The sequence below is a fragment of the Oncorhynchus clarkii genome, chromosome 17 (genome assembly GCF_045791955.1).
Source record: "Oncorhynchus clarkii lewisi isolate Uvic-CL-2024 chromosome 17, UVic_Ocla_1.0, whole genome shotgun sequence".
In the NCBI taxonomy this organism is placed as follows: Eukaryota; Metazoa; Chordata; class Actinopteri; order Salmoniformes; family Salmonidae; genus Oncorhynchus; species Oncorhynchus clarkii.
Window position 1 is genome coordinate 2,339,118 of NC_092163.1, and position 14,903 is coordinate 2,354,020.

The 14,903-nt window shown below is 49.9% G+C and overlaps 1 protein-coding gene across 1 annotated transcript in view; it reads right to left on the reverse strand.

The window, feature by feature from the left end:
- Window positions 1–930: 930 nt before the first annotated feature.
- Window positions 931–14,903, reverse strand: part of LOC139370015 (uncharacterized) — a 50,620-nt gene continuing 36,647 nt past the window's right edge. The window contains exons 7-8 of the mRNA XM_071109299.1: window positions 11,825–11,993; window positions 931–1,400 (exon numbers count right to left, since the gene is read on the reverse strand). Coding sequence (XP_070965400.1) covers window positions 931–1,400; window positions 11,825–11,993 — 639 coding nt within the window. The remainder of the gene's footprint in view (window positions 1,401–11,824; window positions 11,994–14,903) is intronic.

Sequence of the window (14,903 nt, forward strand, 5' to 3'; positions counted from 1 at the left end):
GAGTCCTTTCGAAGCCTACCATTAACTATGTACATACCCAGCGTGCGACAGAGCTGCAAGAGTTGTGACCTGTTTTTGTTGGTTATGTTGTCATAGTTGTGCCTAAGGGGGCATATGGAGGAGGGAATGCTGTCACCTCCAGGCAGGTGTTTGTCCCCCTGTGTGCTGAGGGTGTCAGGTTCTTGTCTGATTCTGGCATTTAGGTCGCCAAAGACAAGTACATGTCCTGAGCCCTCCAGGATGGAGAAGCTGTCTTCATGAAAGTATGGGGATTCTAGTGGGGGGATATAGGCAGCACACAGGAGGACATTTTTCTATGTAAAGATAATTTCCTTTTGAATTTCTAGCCAAATGTAAAATGTTCCTGTTTTGATTAATTTAATAGTGTGAGTTAGGTCTGCTCTATATCAAATTAGCATACCCCCTGAGTACCTTCCCTGTTTCACACCTGGTAGTTTGATGGATGGGACTACCAGCTCCCTGTAACCTAGAAGGCATCCAGTCTCCTCTATACCATTTTTCTTGTAGGATGACAATGTCTGTATTTCTGATTTCTTTGATGAAGTCCAGGTTCCTGTTCTTTAGGCCAAAGGCAGATGACCTCAAGCCTTGGATGTTACAGGATGAGCTAGTGAAGGCTTTGTGTTCCATAAAGTGTCCAATGTTGTTGGTCGTGTGGTTTGACCTTAGGCCAGTAAGGGTGAGCAGAGCCTGCTGAGCATCTGGTACATGCCATTGACTTGGGCTAGTGCAAGAGTGGGGGTTGGGCCTGCTGAGCATCTGGTACATGCCATTGACTTGGGCTAGTGCAAGAGTGGGGGTTGGCCGTTCACGGACCGGGCGTATGTGTGACTTCGTTGTTGAGGCTCTCTTTGCGGGAGTGGGGGGCATGGGGTGGGCAAGATGGGCTTAGGTCTGATCTGAGGCGGCCTAAATGGGGTGTGAGCATGGTTGACTTAGGGTGGTGTTGATTGGGGTGGGGGTGTGGATGTAGCTGGTGGTGTTGTGGTCTGGATGTATGTCCTCTCGGGGAAGGTCCGGGGGGACGGTCTCGCTGGTCTGGGAGAGGGTTTCGCTGGTCTGGGAGAGGGTCTCACTGGTCCTGGAGAGGGTCTCGCTGGTCTGGGAGAGGGTCCCGCAGGTCTGGGAGAGGGTCTCACTGGTCTGGGAGAGGGTCTCACTGGTCCTGGAGAGGGTCTCGCTGGTCTGGGAGAGGGTCCCGCAGGTCTGGGAGAGGGTCTCACTGGTCTGGGAGAGGGTCTCACTGGTCCTGGAGAGGGTCTCGCTGGTCTGGGAGAGGGTCCCGCAGGTCTGGGAGATGGTCTCGCTGGTCTGGGAGAGGGTGTCTATTGATCTGTTGCTCCTGTGTGAAGTGTTGGGGCTGCGTTTGAGAGCAAGTCCTTTAGGGACCGGGCGAAGATGGGCACTGCTGCCTTGAATAGGTGGACCTGGTCGTAACGGCTGTTCTAGTCCAGGGTGAACCTGGTCGTAACGGCTGTTCTAGTCCAGGGTGAACCTGGTCGTAACGGCTGTTCTAGTCCAGGGTGGACCTGGTCGTAACGGCTGTTCTAGTCCAGGGTGGACCTGGTCGTAATGGCTGTTCTAGTCCAGGGTGGACCTGGTCGTAACGGCTGTTCTAGTCCAGGGTGGAGCGGTGGGCCAGGAAAACATTTGGAATAGGTGGACCTGGTCGTAACGGCTGTTCTAGTCCAGGGTGGACATGATCGTAAAGGGCTGTTCTAGTCCAGGGTGGAGCGGTGGGCCAGGAAAACATTTGGATGCAGATTGCACAGAACAAAGCAGCAAGGATTGTTTTAAGGTGGAGATATGGAAAATTGCAAGATGATGTTATAATGCATTGTACTGCATAATATGTTTACGTGATATACTATTATAATGTATTTCTTTGGATAATGGTGTTGGCAGTTGCACTTTTCCCTCAGCTGGGGCTCAGTCACCTGGGGCCCAGAGAGAGGAGAGGTCAGGCCTGTCTTTCACATGTCCCTGGTGCTATGCAGAATACCAGAAAGGGGAGAGGACAGGCTTGTCTTTCACATGTCCCTGGTGCTATGCAGAATACCAGAAAGGGAAGAGGTCAGGCTTGTCTTTCACATATCCCTGGTGCTATGCAGAATATCAGAAAGGGGAGAGGACAGGCTTGTCTTTCACATATCCCTGGTGCTATGCAGAATATCAGAAAGGGGAGAGGACAGGCTTGTCTTTCACATATCCCTGGTGCTATGCAGAATATCAGAAAGGGAATAGGACAGGATGGAACATTGTCTCCACAATGTCTGTACGCAAGTCACTCCCTTTTATGGCATTGGGGGGAGGTGTATGGCAGTGTCTGGAACCACTGTATGTCCTCTCTGATGTTGCACTTATCCTGGGATAGTGTATGACCTAGAGGCTCACTCCCCTCAGTCAGCTTGTCCAGGAGTGGGGTCAAGAAGGGGGTTTACTTGAGATGGGAGTACCTAGAGTTAATAATTGAGTTATGCCGTTGGACGAGGTAATGGTTCTGTGCTATGAAGTACCAGGAACGAGATTAGAACGTCGTCTTAGGGACTAAACTGAATGATAATTTATAGCAAATGTTTTCTGGCTAAGGGATACTCCTTTCTCAATTATAAAGTCCCTTTGTGAAGTGTTCCTAATATCTCTGGTTCGTCGTGTATGTTGAGAGGGGTGCATCTTGGTTATAAAAGATCTTTGTACTTTTGTGTTGTCACTTTCAATGGTTCATTAGAAATAGCGCATCATTGAAAGTCATTGCTAATGCAAAGCTCTTATTATTATTAAAGATGTAGTTTAAGTATAACTCTGACTGGTGTGTGAAGTTTGTTTCTCCTCATTTGGTAAAGCAGAAATTAGCCACCACAATGGTTCTTCTGTTGTAGTGTTGCAATGCTCTTGGTTGGTCATCAATCAAGAAGATATTTGAAAAAAATTGAGAAAAAAAAACATGCTTATCCAGACAGAAAAGAGAAATAGACAAAATAAGATTTTTGATATAGAGAAATAAAGAAATAGAATAATGTGTTTAAGCAAACCAGAAACCTTTCAATATATACATTCATACAATACTTTAAAACCATTTAAATATAATACATGTTGTGATGGACTAGAGTAGATGAAGAATCAATCTATTTTTAGACTGTTAGAGTGTTTATCTGGTCAATATGTTAGTGTATTATGTCTGTTTGTAACAGTGTTTATATGTGAAAATGTGATTGTATTATAAAATTGTATTTTAATGTTTAAGGACTCTTGGAAGATTATTCCAAATGGGGACTAAAATAAATCCTAATAAAAATCAAATCTCTCTGAATCTCTCTCTCTGTCTCTCTCTCTCTCTTTGAATCTCTCTCTCTCTCTCTCTCTGAATCTCTCTCTCTCTCTCTCTCTCTCTGTATCTCTCTCTGTATCTCTCTCTCTCTCTCTCTCTCTCTGTATCTCTCTCTGTATCTCTCTCTCTCTCTCTCTCTCTCCCTGTATCTCTCTCTCTCTCTCTCTCTCTCTGAATCTCTCTCTCTCTCTCTCTCTGTATCTCTCTCTGTATCTCTCTCTCTCTCACTCTCTCTCTCTCTCTCTCTCTCCCTGTATCTCTCTCTTGCTCTCTCTCGCTCTCTCTCTTGCTCTCTCTCTCTCAATTCAATTTAATTTAAGGGGCTCTATTGGCATGGGAAACATATGTTTATGAAATGGATAAACTAAAGTGAAATAACGATAAAAAGTGAACAGTAAACATAACACTCACAAAAGTTCCAAAAGAATAGAGACATTTCAAATGTCATATTATGTCTATATACAGTGCTGCTACACCGCGTTAAAGCACGAAAGGGAATATAAATAAACATTAATATGGGTTGTATTTACAACAGTGTTTGTTCTTCACTGGTTGCCCTTTTCTTGTGGCAACCGGTCACAAATCTTGCTGCTGTGATGTCACACTGTGGTATTTCACCCAGTAGATATGGGAGTTTATCAACATCGGATGTGTTTGTTCTCTCCCTCCCTCTGTCTCTCTCTCTCTCTCTGAGCTGTTTTCTTTATCTGTACAGACAGACTCACTGTGGCCAGTTCACCCTTTAGCCACACACACACACACACACACACACACACACACACACACACACACACACACACACACACACACACACACACACACACACACACACACACACACACACACACACACACACACACACACACACACACACACACACACACACACACACACACACACACACGAGATAAGGTTTTTACCCTGCCTAATGAAACAGATTTTATACAGATAGACTAGCAGTTAGCATTTGTTGCCGTTTCAGTGCAACCCTCCATGCTTCAGTTTGGGCTATGATAGCTCCCCACTGATACCCTGTAGCAACACAGCATCATGCTAACGCCCCCTGGTACCCTGTAGGAATACAGCATCATGCTAACGCCCCCCGATACCCCGTAGGAACACAGCATCATGCTACCTCCCCACTGATACCCTGTAGGAATACAGCATCATGCTACCTCCCCACCGATACCCTATAGCAACACAGCACCATGCTAACGCCTCCTGATACCCCGTAGAAATACAGCATCATGCTACCTCCCCACCGATACCCTATAGCAACACAGCATCATGCTAACGCCTCCTGATACCCTGTAGGAACACAGCATCATGCTACCTCCCCACCGATACCCTACAGCAACACAGCATCATGCTAACGCCTCCTGATACCCCGTAGAAATACAGCATCATGCTACCTCCCCACCGATACCCTATAGCAACACAGCATCATGCTAACGCCCCCTGATACCCCGCAGGAACACAGCATCATGCTAACGCCCCCTGGTACCCTGTAGGAACACTGCATCATGCTAATGCCCCCCGATACCCTGTAGGAACACAGCATCATGCTAACGCCCCCCGATACCCTGTAGGAACACACACAGGTGATGAATGCTATAGATGTGGTGAAGACTGTGGGTGATAGAAGGATGCTGGGATTGGTGCACATTCAACAAATCTGATCTAACAAAGTGGATATTTTCAATTCCATCGTGATGGATGCATTGAAACAGGCCCACAATGTGGTTGCTAATGTCTGAATTGTTAATATTGCTTCTTGACATATTGATGAAACACCCCCCCCCCCCTCCCCCCTGCAACACCCCCCCCCAACACCCCCCCACAACCCGCCATCAGAGACTAGCACAACAGGAGATGTATGCAAAGGATTGTGTACATGGTTTAGCAGTCGATAAATTATATTTTGAAGTGAACCCAAACATCTCCCTGACCAGTTTCAACTGAAAATGTCCATAATGAACTGTGCTAGCTAGCTTCATTTGTTGTTAGCTTGGTTAGCTTGTTACTAGCTAGCTATGTTGTTGGTGTTTGCGATGTCCTTTTAGCTAGCTAGCTAAAGGCTGCATTTATTATACATCCTTGCTGTTACGGTAACCAAACGGTTGAATAAACAAAATCATTTGTGAAACCCTGATGTAATGCAACAGATGACATGGGGTGAGTTTAGAATTCTCATACAGGGCAGCTTCAATTTGATTGGCTGTTTGAATCGCGTTTGAGTTGCTTCACATATAACAGCAGAGTTGCTTGAGATGTCACTTGCAACGACAACTTAAAATTGTGTGAAAGTAGCTTGGTGTTGGTTTTGCTTCCCCAGCCTTAGATACTGAGTGGTTTCAACCCTTAAGTGTATAAATGTGCTTCTATATAGCAGAAAGGATTTAGAGTAGTGAAATGGAGGACGTCTCTTCTCTCCTAGACGATAAAACGCTTTCCAAGGGTTGATGTGTTCTGAGTGTTTTGACATCCCAACAGCACCGGTCACACACACACGCCTCCACACACGCGCACACACACACACACACACACACACACACACACACACACACACACACACACACACATACACATACACACATACACACACACACACACACACACACACACACAAATCACAGTTCATTCAACCAGAACTGATGGCTTTGCCATTCTTCACTACAGTGACTCGTACCCAGGGTGAGATTAGTATTCTCAAGATATCCAGGGAACTGTGTGTGTGTGTGTGTGTGTGTTTTTCCCTTGACCATTGATTTCAATAAAGGGATTAGTAACAAGGTTAGTGTAAGCAAGAGGGTGCATCGACATTTAGGAACTTGGCGCCAAGAGATAGATAGACCAGTGTCCTCAAGACAGACAAGATGAGAAAAGTGTATGTGTGTCGGTACCACTGTGTGTGTGTGTATCAATGTTTGTGTTTGCATGTAGTGTGTGTGTGTGTTTGTTTGTTTGTGTATGTGTACGTGTACATGTGTTCTCCAGAAGTGAGTGTGTGTGTGTGAGTGTGTATGAGTGAGTGAGTGTGTGCTTGTGAGTGAGTGAGTGAGTGTGTGCGTGTGAGTGAGTTTGTGTGTGTGTGTGTGTGAGTTTGTGTGTGTGGTTTCAGGGTTTGTGTGAGACTGCTCTCTGAGTCAGCAGTCAGGCTGAGCAGTCTGATACTGATGAGCTTCTCTTAATGCATCACCACCTCATTAATGACGGCAGCTTCACTTAATGCATCACCACCTCATTAATGATGACGGCAGCTTCACTTAATACATCACCACCTCATTAATGAGGGCAGCTTACCTTAATGCAACACCACCTCATTAATGATGATGGCAGCTTCACTTAATGCATCACCACCTCATTAATGACGGCAGCTTCCCTTAATGCATCACCACCTCATTAATGAGGGCAGCTTCACTTAATGCATCACCACCTCATTAATGAGGGCAGCTTCCCTTAATGCATCACCACCTCATTAATGAGGGCAGCTTCCCTTAATGCATCACCACCTCATTAATGAGGGCAGCTTCCCTTAATGCATCACCACCTCATTAATGAGGGCAGCTTCACTTAATGCATCACCACCTCATTAATGAGGGCAGCTTCACTTAATGCATCACCACCTCATTAATGAGGGCAGCCAGGTCACCCGTGATGCGAGTCAGTGTTTGACGTCCATCCATGTTTGAGGACTTGGGGAGATGACGTGAAACACGGCCACTAGGGGCAACAGTGAGCGCTGTTACCTTCAAGTATATTTCCATGTACATGTGAGTCATTTAGCAGATGCTCTTATCCAGAGCCACTTGTCACATCAAATCAAATGTATTTATAAAGCCCTTCTTACATCAGCTGATATCTCAAAGTGCTGTACAGAAACCCAGCCTAAAACCCCAAACAGCAAGCAATGCAGGTGTAGAAACGCAGTGGCAAGGAAAAACTCCCTAGAAAGGCCAGGACCTAGGAAGAAACCTAGAGAGGAACCAGGCTGATAGGAGTGGCTAGTCTTCTTCTGGCTGTGCCAGGTGGAGATTATAACAGAACATGGCCAAGATGTTCAAATGTTCATAGATGACCAGCAGGGTCAAATAACAATAATCACAGTTGATGTCGAGGGTGCAACAGTTCAGCACTTCAGGAGTAAATGTCAGTTGGCTTTTCCTAGCCGATCATTCAGAGTATCTCTACCGCTCCTGCTGTCTCTAGAGAGTTGATAACAGCAGGTCTGAGACAGGCAGCACGTCCGGTGAACAGGTCAGGATTCCATAGCCGCAGGCAGAACAGTTGAAACTGAAGCAGCAGCACTTACTGTGCATTCATCCTAAAATTGCTAGGTGGGACAACCACATATCACAGGCATAGAAAGTACATTTTCCCTCAATAACGGAGCTGTCAGTAGAGCCAGAGCTAGAAGGCGGGGGGGGGGGGGGGGGGGGGGGGGGGGGGGATTGGCAGGGTCGCTGCTGTCCTAGCTTCAGGGGGAAGCTGGTTCCAACATTTGGGTGCCAGTACAGAGAAGAGCTTGGACTGAGCTGAGCGGGAACCAAGAGACATGAGGTGACAGATAGGAGTGCTCAGGTTGGGGTGTAGGGTTGGAGAATAGCCTGAAGGGGGGGGGGGGGCAGTTCCTCTTGCTGTTCCGTAGGTTAAACACCATAGCCTTATAGTGGATGCGAGCTTAGACTGGAAGCCAGTGGAGTGTGTGGAGGAGCGAGGTGACATGAGAGAACTTGGGATGTTTGAAAACCAGGTGGGCTGCAGCATTCTGGGTAAGTTGCAGGGGTTTGATGACACAAGCGGGGAGCCCAGCCAACAGAGAGTTGCAGTAGTCCAGACGGGAGAGAACAAGACCCTGGAGTAGGACCTGCGCCACTTCCTGTGTGAGGAAAGGTCATACTCTGCAGATGTTGTAGAGCAGGAACCTGCAGGAGCGGGTCACTGCTTTGATGATGGCAGAGAACGACAGGGTGTTGTCCAGGGTCACTGCTTTGATGTTTGCAGAGAACGACAGGGTGTTGTCCAGGGTCACTGCTTTGATGTTTGCAGAGAACGACAGGGTGTTGTCCAGGGTCACTGCTTTGATGTTTGCAGAGAACGACAGGGTGTTGTCCAGGGTCACTGCTTTGATGTTTGCAGAGAACGACAGGGTGTTGTCCAGGGTCACTGCTTTGATGTTTGCAGAGAACGACAGGGTGTTGTCCAGGGTCACTGCTTTGATGTTTGCAGAGAACGACAGGGTGTTGTCCAGGGTCACTGCTTTGATGTTTGCAGAGAACGACAGGGTGTTGTCCAGGGTCACTGCTTTGATGTTTGCAGAGAACGACAGGGTGTTGTCCAGGGTCACTGCTTTGATGTTTGCAGAGAACGACAGGGTGTTGTCCAGGGTCACTGCTTTGATGTTTGCAGAGAACGACAGGGTGTTGTCCAGGGTCACTGCTTTGATGTTTGCAGAGAACGACAGGGTGTTGTCCAGGGTCACTGCTTTGATGTTTGCAGAGAACGACAGGGTGTTGTCCAGGGTCACTGCTTTGATGTTTGCAGAGAACGACAGGGTGTTGTCCAGGGTCACTGCTTTGATGTTTGCAGAGAACGACAGGGTGTTGTCCAGGGTCACTGCTTTGATGTTTGCAGAGAACGACAGGGTGTTGTCCAGGGTCACTGCTTTGATGTTTGCAGAGAACGACAGGGTGTTGTCCAGGGTCACTGCTTTGATGTTTGCAGAGAACGACAGGGTGTTGTCCAGGGTCACTGCTTTGATGTTTGCAGAGAACGACAGGGTGTTGTCCATGGTCACTGCTTTGATGTTTGCAGAGAACGACAGGGTGTTGTCCAGGGTCACTGCTTTGATGTTTGCAGAGAACGACAGGGTGTTGTCCAGGGTCACTGCTTTGATGTTTGCAGAGAACGACAGGGTGTTGTCCAGGGTCACTGCTTTGGTCACTGCTCACTGCTTTGATGTTTGCAGAGAACGACAGGGTGTTGTCCAGGGTCACTGCTTTGATGTTTGCAGAGAACGACAGGGTGTTGTCCAGGGTCACTGCTTTGATGATTGCAGAGAACGACAGGGTGTTGTCCAGGGTCACGACAGTGTGTTGTCCAGGGTCACGACAGGGTGTTGTCCAGGGTCACGACAGGGTGTTGTCCAGGGTCACGACAGTGTGTTGTCCAGGGTCACGACAGGGTGTTGTCCAGGGTCACGACAGGGTGTTGTCCAGGGTCACGACAGGGTGTTGTCCAGGGTCACGACAGGGTGTTGTCCAGGGTCACGACAGGGTGTTGTCCAGGGTCACGACAGTGTGTTGTCCAGGGTCACGACAGGGTGTTGTCCAGGGTCACGACAGGGTGTTGTCCAGGGTCACGACAGTGTGTTGTCCAGGGTCACGACAGGGTGTTGTCCAGGGTCACGACAGGGTGTTGTCCAGGGTCACGACAGGGTGTTGTCCAGGGTCACGACAGTGTGTTGTCCAGGGTCACGACAGGGTGTTGTCCAGGGTCACGACAGGGTGTTGTCCAGGGTCACGACAGGGTGTTGTCCAGGGTCACGACAGTGTGTTGTCCAGGGTCACGACAGTGTGTTGTCCAGGGTCACGACAGTGTGTTGTCCAGGGTCACGACAGGGTGTTGTCCAGGGTCACGACAGGGTGTTGTCCAGGGTCACGACAGTGTGTTGTCCAGGGTCACGACAGGGTGTTGTCCAGGGTCACGACAGGGTGTTGTCCAGGGTCACGACAGTGTGTTGTCCAGGGTCACGACAGTGTGTTGTCCAGGGTCACGACAGTGTGTTGTCCAGGGTCACGACAGGGTGTTGTCCAGGGTCACGACAGTGCGTTGTCCAGGGTCACGACAGGGTGTTGTCCAGGGTCACGACAGTGTGTTGTCCAGGGTCACGACAGGGTGTTGTCCAGGGTCACGACAGTGTGTTGTCCAGGGTCACGACAGTGTGTTGTCCAGGGTCACAACAGGGTGTTGTCCAGGGTCACAACAGTGTGTTGTCCAGGGTCACGACAGGGTGTTGTCCAGGGTCACGACAGGGTGTTGTCCAGGGTCACGACAGTGTGTTGTCCAGGGTCACGACAGTGTGTTGTCCAGGGTCACGACAGGGTGTTGTCCAGGGTCACGACAGTGTGTTGTCCAGGGTCACGACAGGGTGTTGTCCAGGGTCACAACAGTGTGTTGTCCAGGGTCACGACAGGGTGTTGTCCAGGGTCACGACAGGGTGTTGTCCAGGGTCACGACAGTGTGTTGTCCAGGGTCACGACAGTGTGTTGTCCAGGGTCACGACAGGGTGTTGTCCAGGGTCACGACAGTGTGTTGTCCAGGGTCACGACAGTGTGTTGTCCAGGGTCACGACAGGGTGTTGTCCAGGGTCACAACAGTGTGTTGTCCAGGGTCACGACAGTGTGTTGTCCAGGGTCACGACAGGGTGTTGTCCAGGGTCACAACAGTGTGTTGTCCAGGGTCACGACAGTGTGTTGTCCAGGGTCACAACAGGGTGTTGTCCAGGGTCACGACAGGGTGTTGTCCAGGGTCACGACAGGGTGTTGTCCAGGGTCACAACAGTGTGTTGTCCAGGGTCACGACAGTGTGTTGTCCAGGGTCACGACAGGGTGTTGTCCAGGGTCACAACAGTGTGTTGTCCAGGGTCACGACAGTGTGTTGTCCAGGGTCACGACAGGGTGTTGTCCAGGGTCACAACAGTGTGTTGTCCAGGGTCACAACAGTGTGTTGTCCAGGGTCACAACAGTGTGTTGTCCAGGGTCACAACAGGGTGTTGTCCAGGGTCACGACAGTGTGTTGTCCAGGGTCACGACAGTGTGTTGTCCAGGGTCACGACAGGGTGTTGTCCAGGGTCACGACAGTGTGTTGTCCAGGGTCACGACAGGGTGTTGTCCAGGGTCACGACAGGGTCACGACAGTGTGGGTCACGACAGGGTGTTGTCCAGGGTCACGACAGTGTGTTGTCCAGGGTCACGACAGGGTGTTGTCCAGGGTCATGACAGGGTGTTGTCCAGGGTCACGACAGGGTGTTGTCCAGGGTCACGACAGGGCGTTGTCCAGGGTCACGACAGGGTGTTGTCCAGGGTCACGACAGTGTGTTGTCCAGGGTCACGACAGGGTGTTGTCCAGGGTCACGACAGGGTGTTGTCCAGGGTCACGACAGGGCGTTGTCCAGGGTCACGACAGGGTGTTGTCCAGGGTCACGACAGTGTGTTGTCCAGGGTCACGACAGGGCGTTGTCCAGGGTCACGACAGTGTGTTGTCCAGGGTCACGACAGTGTGTTGTCCAGGGTCACGACAGGGTGTTGTCCAGGGTCACGACAGGGTGTTGTCCAGGGTCACGACAGGGTGTTGTCCAGGGTCACAACAGTGTGTTGTCCAGGGTCACGACAGGGTGTTGTCCAGGGTCACGACAGGGTGTTGTCCAGGGTCACGACAGGGTGTTGTCCAGGGTCACGCCAAGTTTCTTTGTACTCTGGGAGGGCGACACTGTGGAGTTGTCAACCGTGATGGAGAGGTCTTTGAGCGGGCAGGTTGTCCCCAGGGGTAAGAGCAGCTCTGTCTTGTGGAGGTTGAGCTTGAGGTTGTGGGCTGACATCCCAGTTGAGACATCTGCTAGGCACACAGAGATGCGTGTCTCCACCTGGGTGTCAGAAGGGGGGAAGGCAGGTTTGGATTTTTCTACAGCATTGTGGACGGGGATGGCGGACTGGCGTAAGGGGCTGTTTTCGTGTTAAGCCTATCCCAAACCTTAACCATTACCTCAACCATTCAGAGTTAATTCTTAAACTTAACCCTATCCTTCAAAATTGAAAGTTAATTCCTAAACTTAACCCTATCCTTCAACATTCAGAGTTAATTCCTAAACTTAACCCTATCCTTCAAAACTCAGAGTTAATTCCTAAACTTAACCCTATCCTTCAAAATTCAGAGTTAATTCCTAAACTTAACCCTATCCTTCAAAACTCAGAGTTAATTCCTAAACTTAACCCTATCCTTCAACATTCAGAGTTAATTCCTAAACTTAACCCTATCCTTCAAAATTCAGAGTTAGTTCCTAAACTTAACCTTAAAAACTTTTGTTTGAAACAGATTTGACATTTGGAAGCAGTTCTAAATGTTATATTGAGAAACATGGATGAACATGTAATTCAGACGTGAGACTGTGAGGGCTGGATGCTGCAGAGAGAGGACACCCACACACACACATTCAGACGTGAGACTGTGAGGGCTGGATGCAGCAGAGAGAGGACACCCACACACACATTCAGATGTGAGACTGTGAGGGCTGGATGCAGCAGAGAGAGGGCACCCACACACACATTCAGATGTGAGACTGTGAGGGCTGGATGCAGCAGAGAGAGGACACCCACACACACATTCAGACGTGAGACTGTGAGGGCTGGGTGCTGCAGAGAGAGGACACCTACACACACACATTCAGACGTGAGACTGTGAGGGCTGGGTGCTGCAGAGAGAGGACACCTACACACACACATTCAGACGTGAGACTGTGAGGGCTGGGTGCTGCAGAGAGAGGACACCTACACACACACATTCAGACGTGAGACTGTGAGGGCTGGATGCTGCAGAGAGAGGACACCCACACACACACATTCAGACGTGAGACTGTGAGGGCTGGGTGCAGCAGAGAGAGGACACCCACACACACACATTCAGACGTGAGACTGTGAGGGCTGGATGCTGCAGAGAGAGGACACCCACACACACACATTCAGACGTGAGACTGTGAGGCCTGGGTGCTGCAGAGAGAGGACACCCACACACACACATTCAGACGTTTGGAACTCTTGGTCCCCCGTTGTGGAGTCAGGTCACATTAGCCAAAGTGGCCGTGATGCACCCAGGGACGGCCAATCAAATCTTGTTATTCTCAGCCAGAAGACCAATCAGATGTCGTTAATAGCAGACAGGCCACTTTTATTTTCGTAGGCAACCTATGGGCGAAATGTCAGACTGTCGTCAGCATTTAGAGGAGATACACTACTACCCTGATGCACTGATGCACACATTGATACACAATAACACACACACACACACACACACACTCACACACACACACACACACACACACACACACACACACACACACAAATGGAGGTTTCAGCTCAGTAGACAGACTCAGAGGAGTCTGGCCAGGAGGTTAGGGTTAAGGTTTGTCCATCTGGCCGGGAGGTTAGGGTTAGGGTTAGTCCATCTGGCCAGGAGGTTAGGGTTATGGTTGGCCCGTCTGGCCGGGAAGTTAGGGTTAAGGTTGGTCCGTCTGGCCAGGAGGTTAGGGTTAGGGTTAGGGTTAGTCCGTCTGGCCAGGAGGTTAGGGTTAGGGTTAGTCCGTCTGGCTGGGCAGTTAGGGTTAGTCCGTCTGGCCAGGAGGTTAGGGTTATGGTTAGGGGTGGTCCGTCTGGCTGGGCGGTTATGGTTAGGGGTCGTCCATCTGGCCAGGAGGTTAGGTTTAGGGTTGGTCCATCTGGCTGGGTGGTTAGGGTTAGGGTTCGTCTGTCTCGCCAGGAGGTTAGGTTTAGGGTTGGTCTGTCTGGCCGGGTGGTTAGGGTTTGGGTTGGATTGTCTGGCCAGGAGGTTAGGGTTAGGGTTGGTCCGTCTGGCTGGGCGGTTACGGTTTGGGTTGGATCGTCTGGCCAGGAGGTTAGGTTTAGGGTTGGTCCATCTATTCATCTAGACAGGTGTTTATTTCCATCCCACTAGGTGGTCGTGATATGATCTGACTCTACAGTAGTTATGGGCCTCTGGTACAGATGCCTCATGTACTGTAGTCTAACTACAGGCCCTACAGTCCGACTAACATGTTATTTATCAGCTGTCTCTGGAGATCAGTGTCCCTTGACCGTTTCCTTCAAGCCTGGAGGCTTTTCACAACACCAACAAGTTAGCTAGCGTGTCCTGAAGGAGAAACACAGTGTGTGTGTTTTTGTGTGTGTGTGCGCGTGTGTGTGCGCACGAGCGAGTGTGTGTGTGTGTGTGCTTGAATGTGTTCTGATTATGGAACACAGCCAAGAAGTGGCTTCAAATACTATATCTGGAGCTTCGCCTGGCACCATGAAACCAATCAAATCTGCAAACCCCGCCCATCTGTCACTCCAGGCAGGCTACAGCAAACCCCGCCCATCTGTCACTCCAGGCAGGCTACAGCAAACCCCGCCCATCTGTCACTCCAAGCTGGCTACAGCAAACCCCGCCCATCTGTCACTCCAGGCTGGCTACAGCAAACCCCTCCCATCTGTCACTCCAGGCAGGCTACAGCAAACCCCGCCCATCTGTCACTCCAGGCTGGCTACAGCAAACCCCTCCCATCTGTCACTCCAGGCAGGCTACAGCAAACCCCGCCCATCTGTCACTCCAGGCTGGCTACAGCAAACCCCTCCCATCTGTCACTCCAGGCAGGCTACAGGAAACCCCTCCCATCTGCCACTCCAGGCTGGCTACAGGCAACCCCTCCCATCTGTCACTACAGGCTGGCTACAGCAAACCCCTCCCATCTGTCACTCCAGGCTGGCTACAGCAAACCCCTCCCATC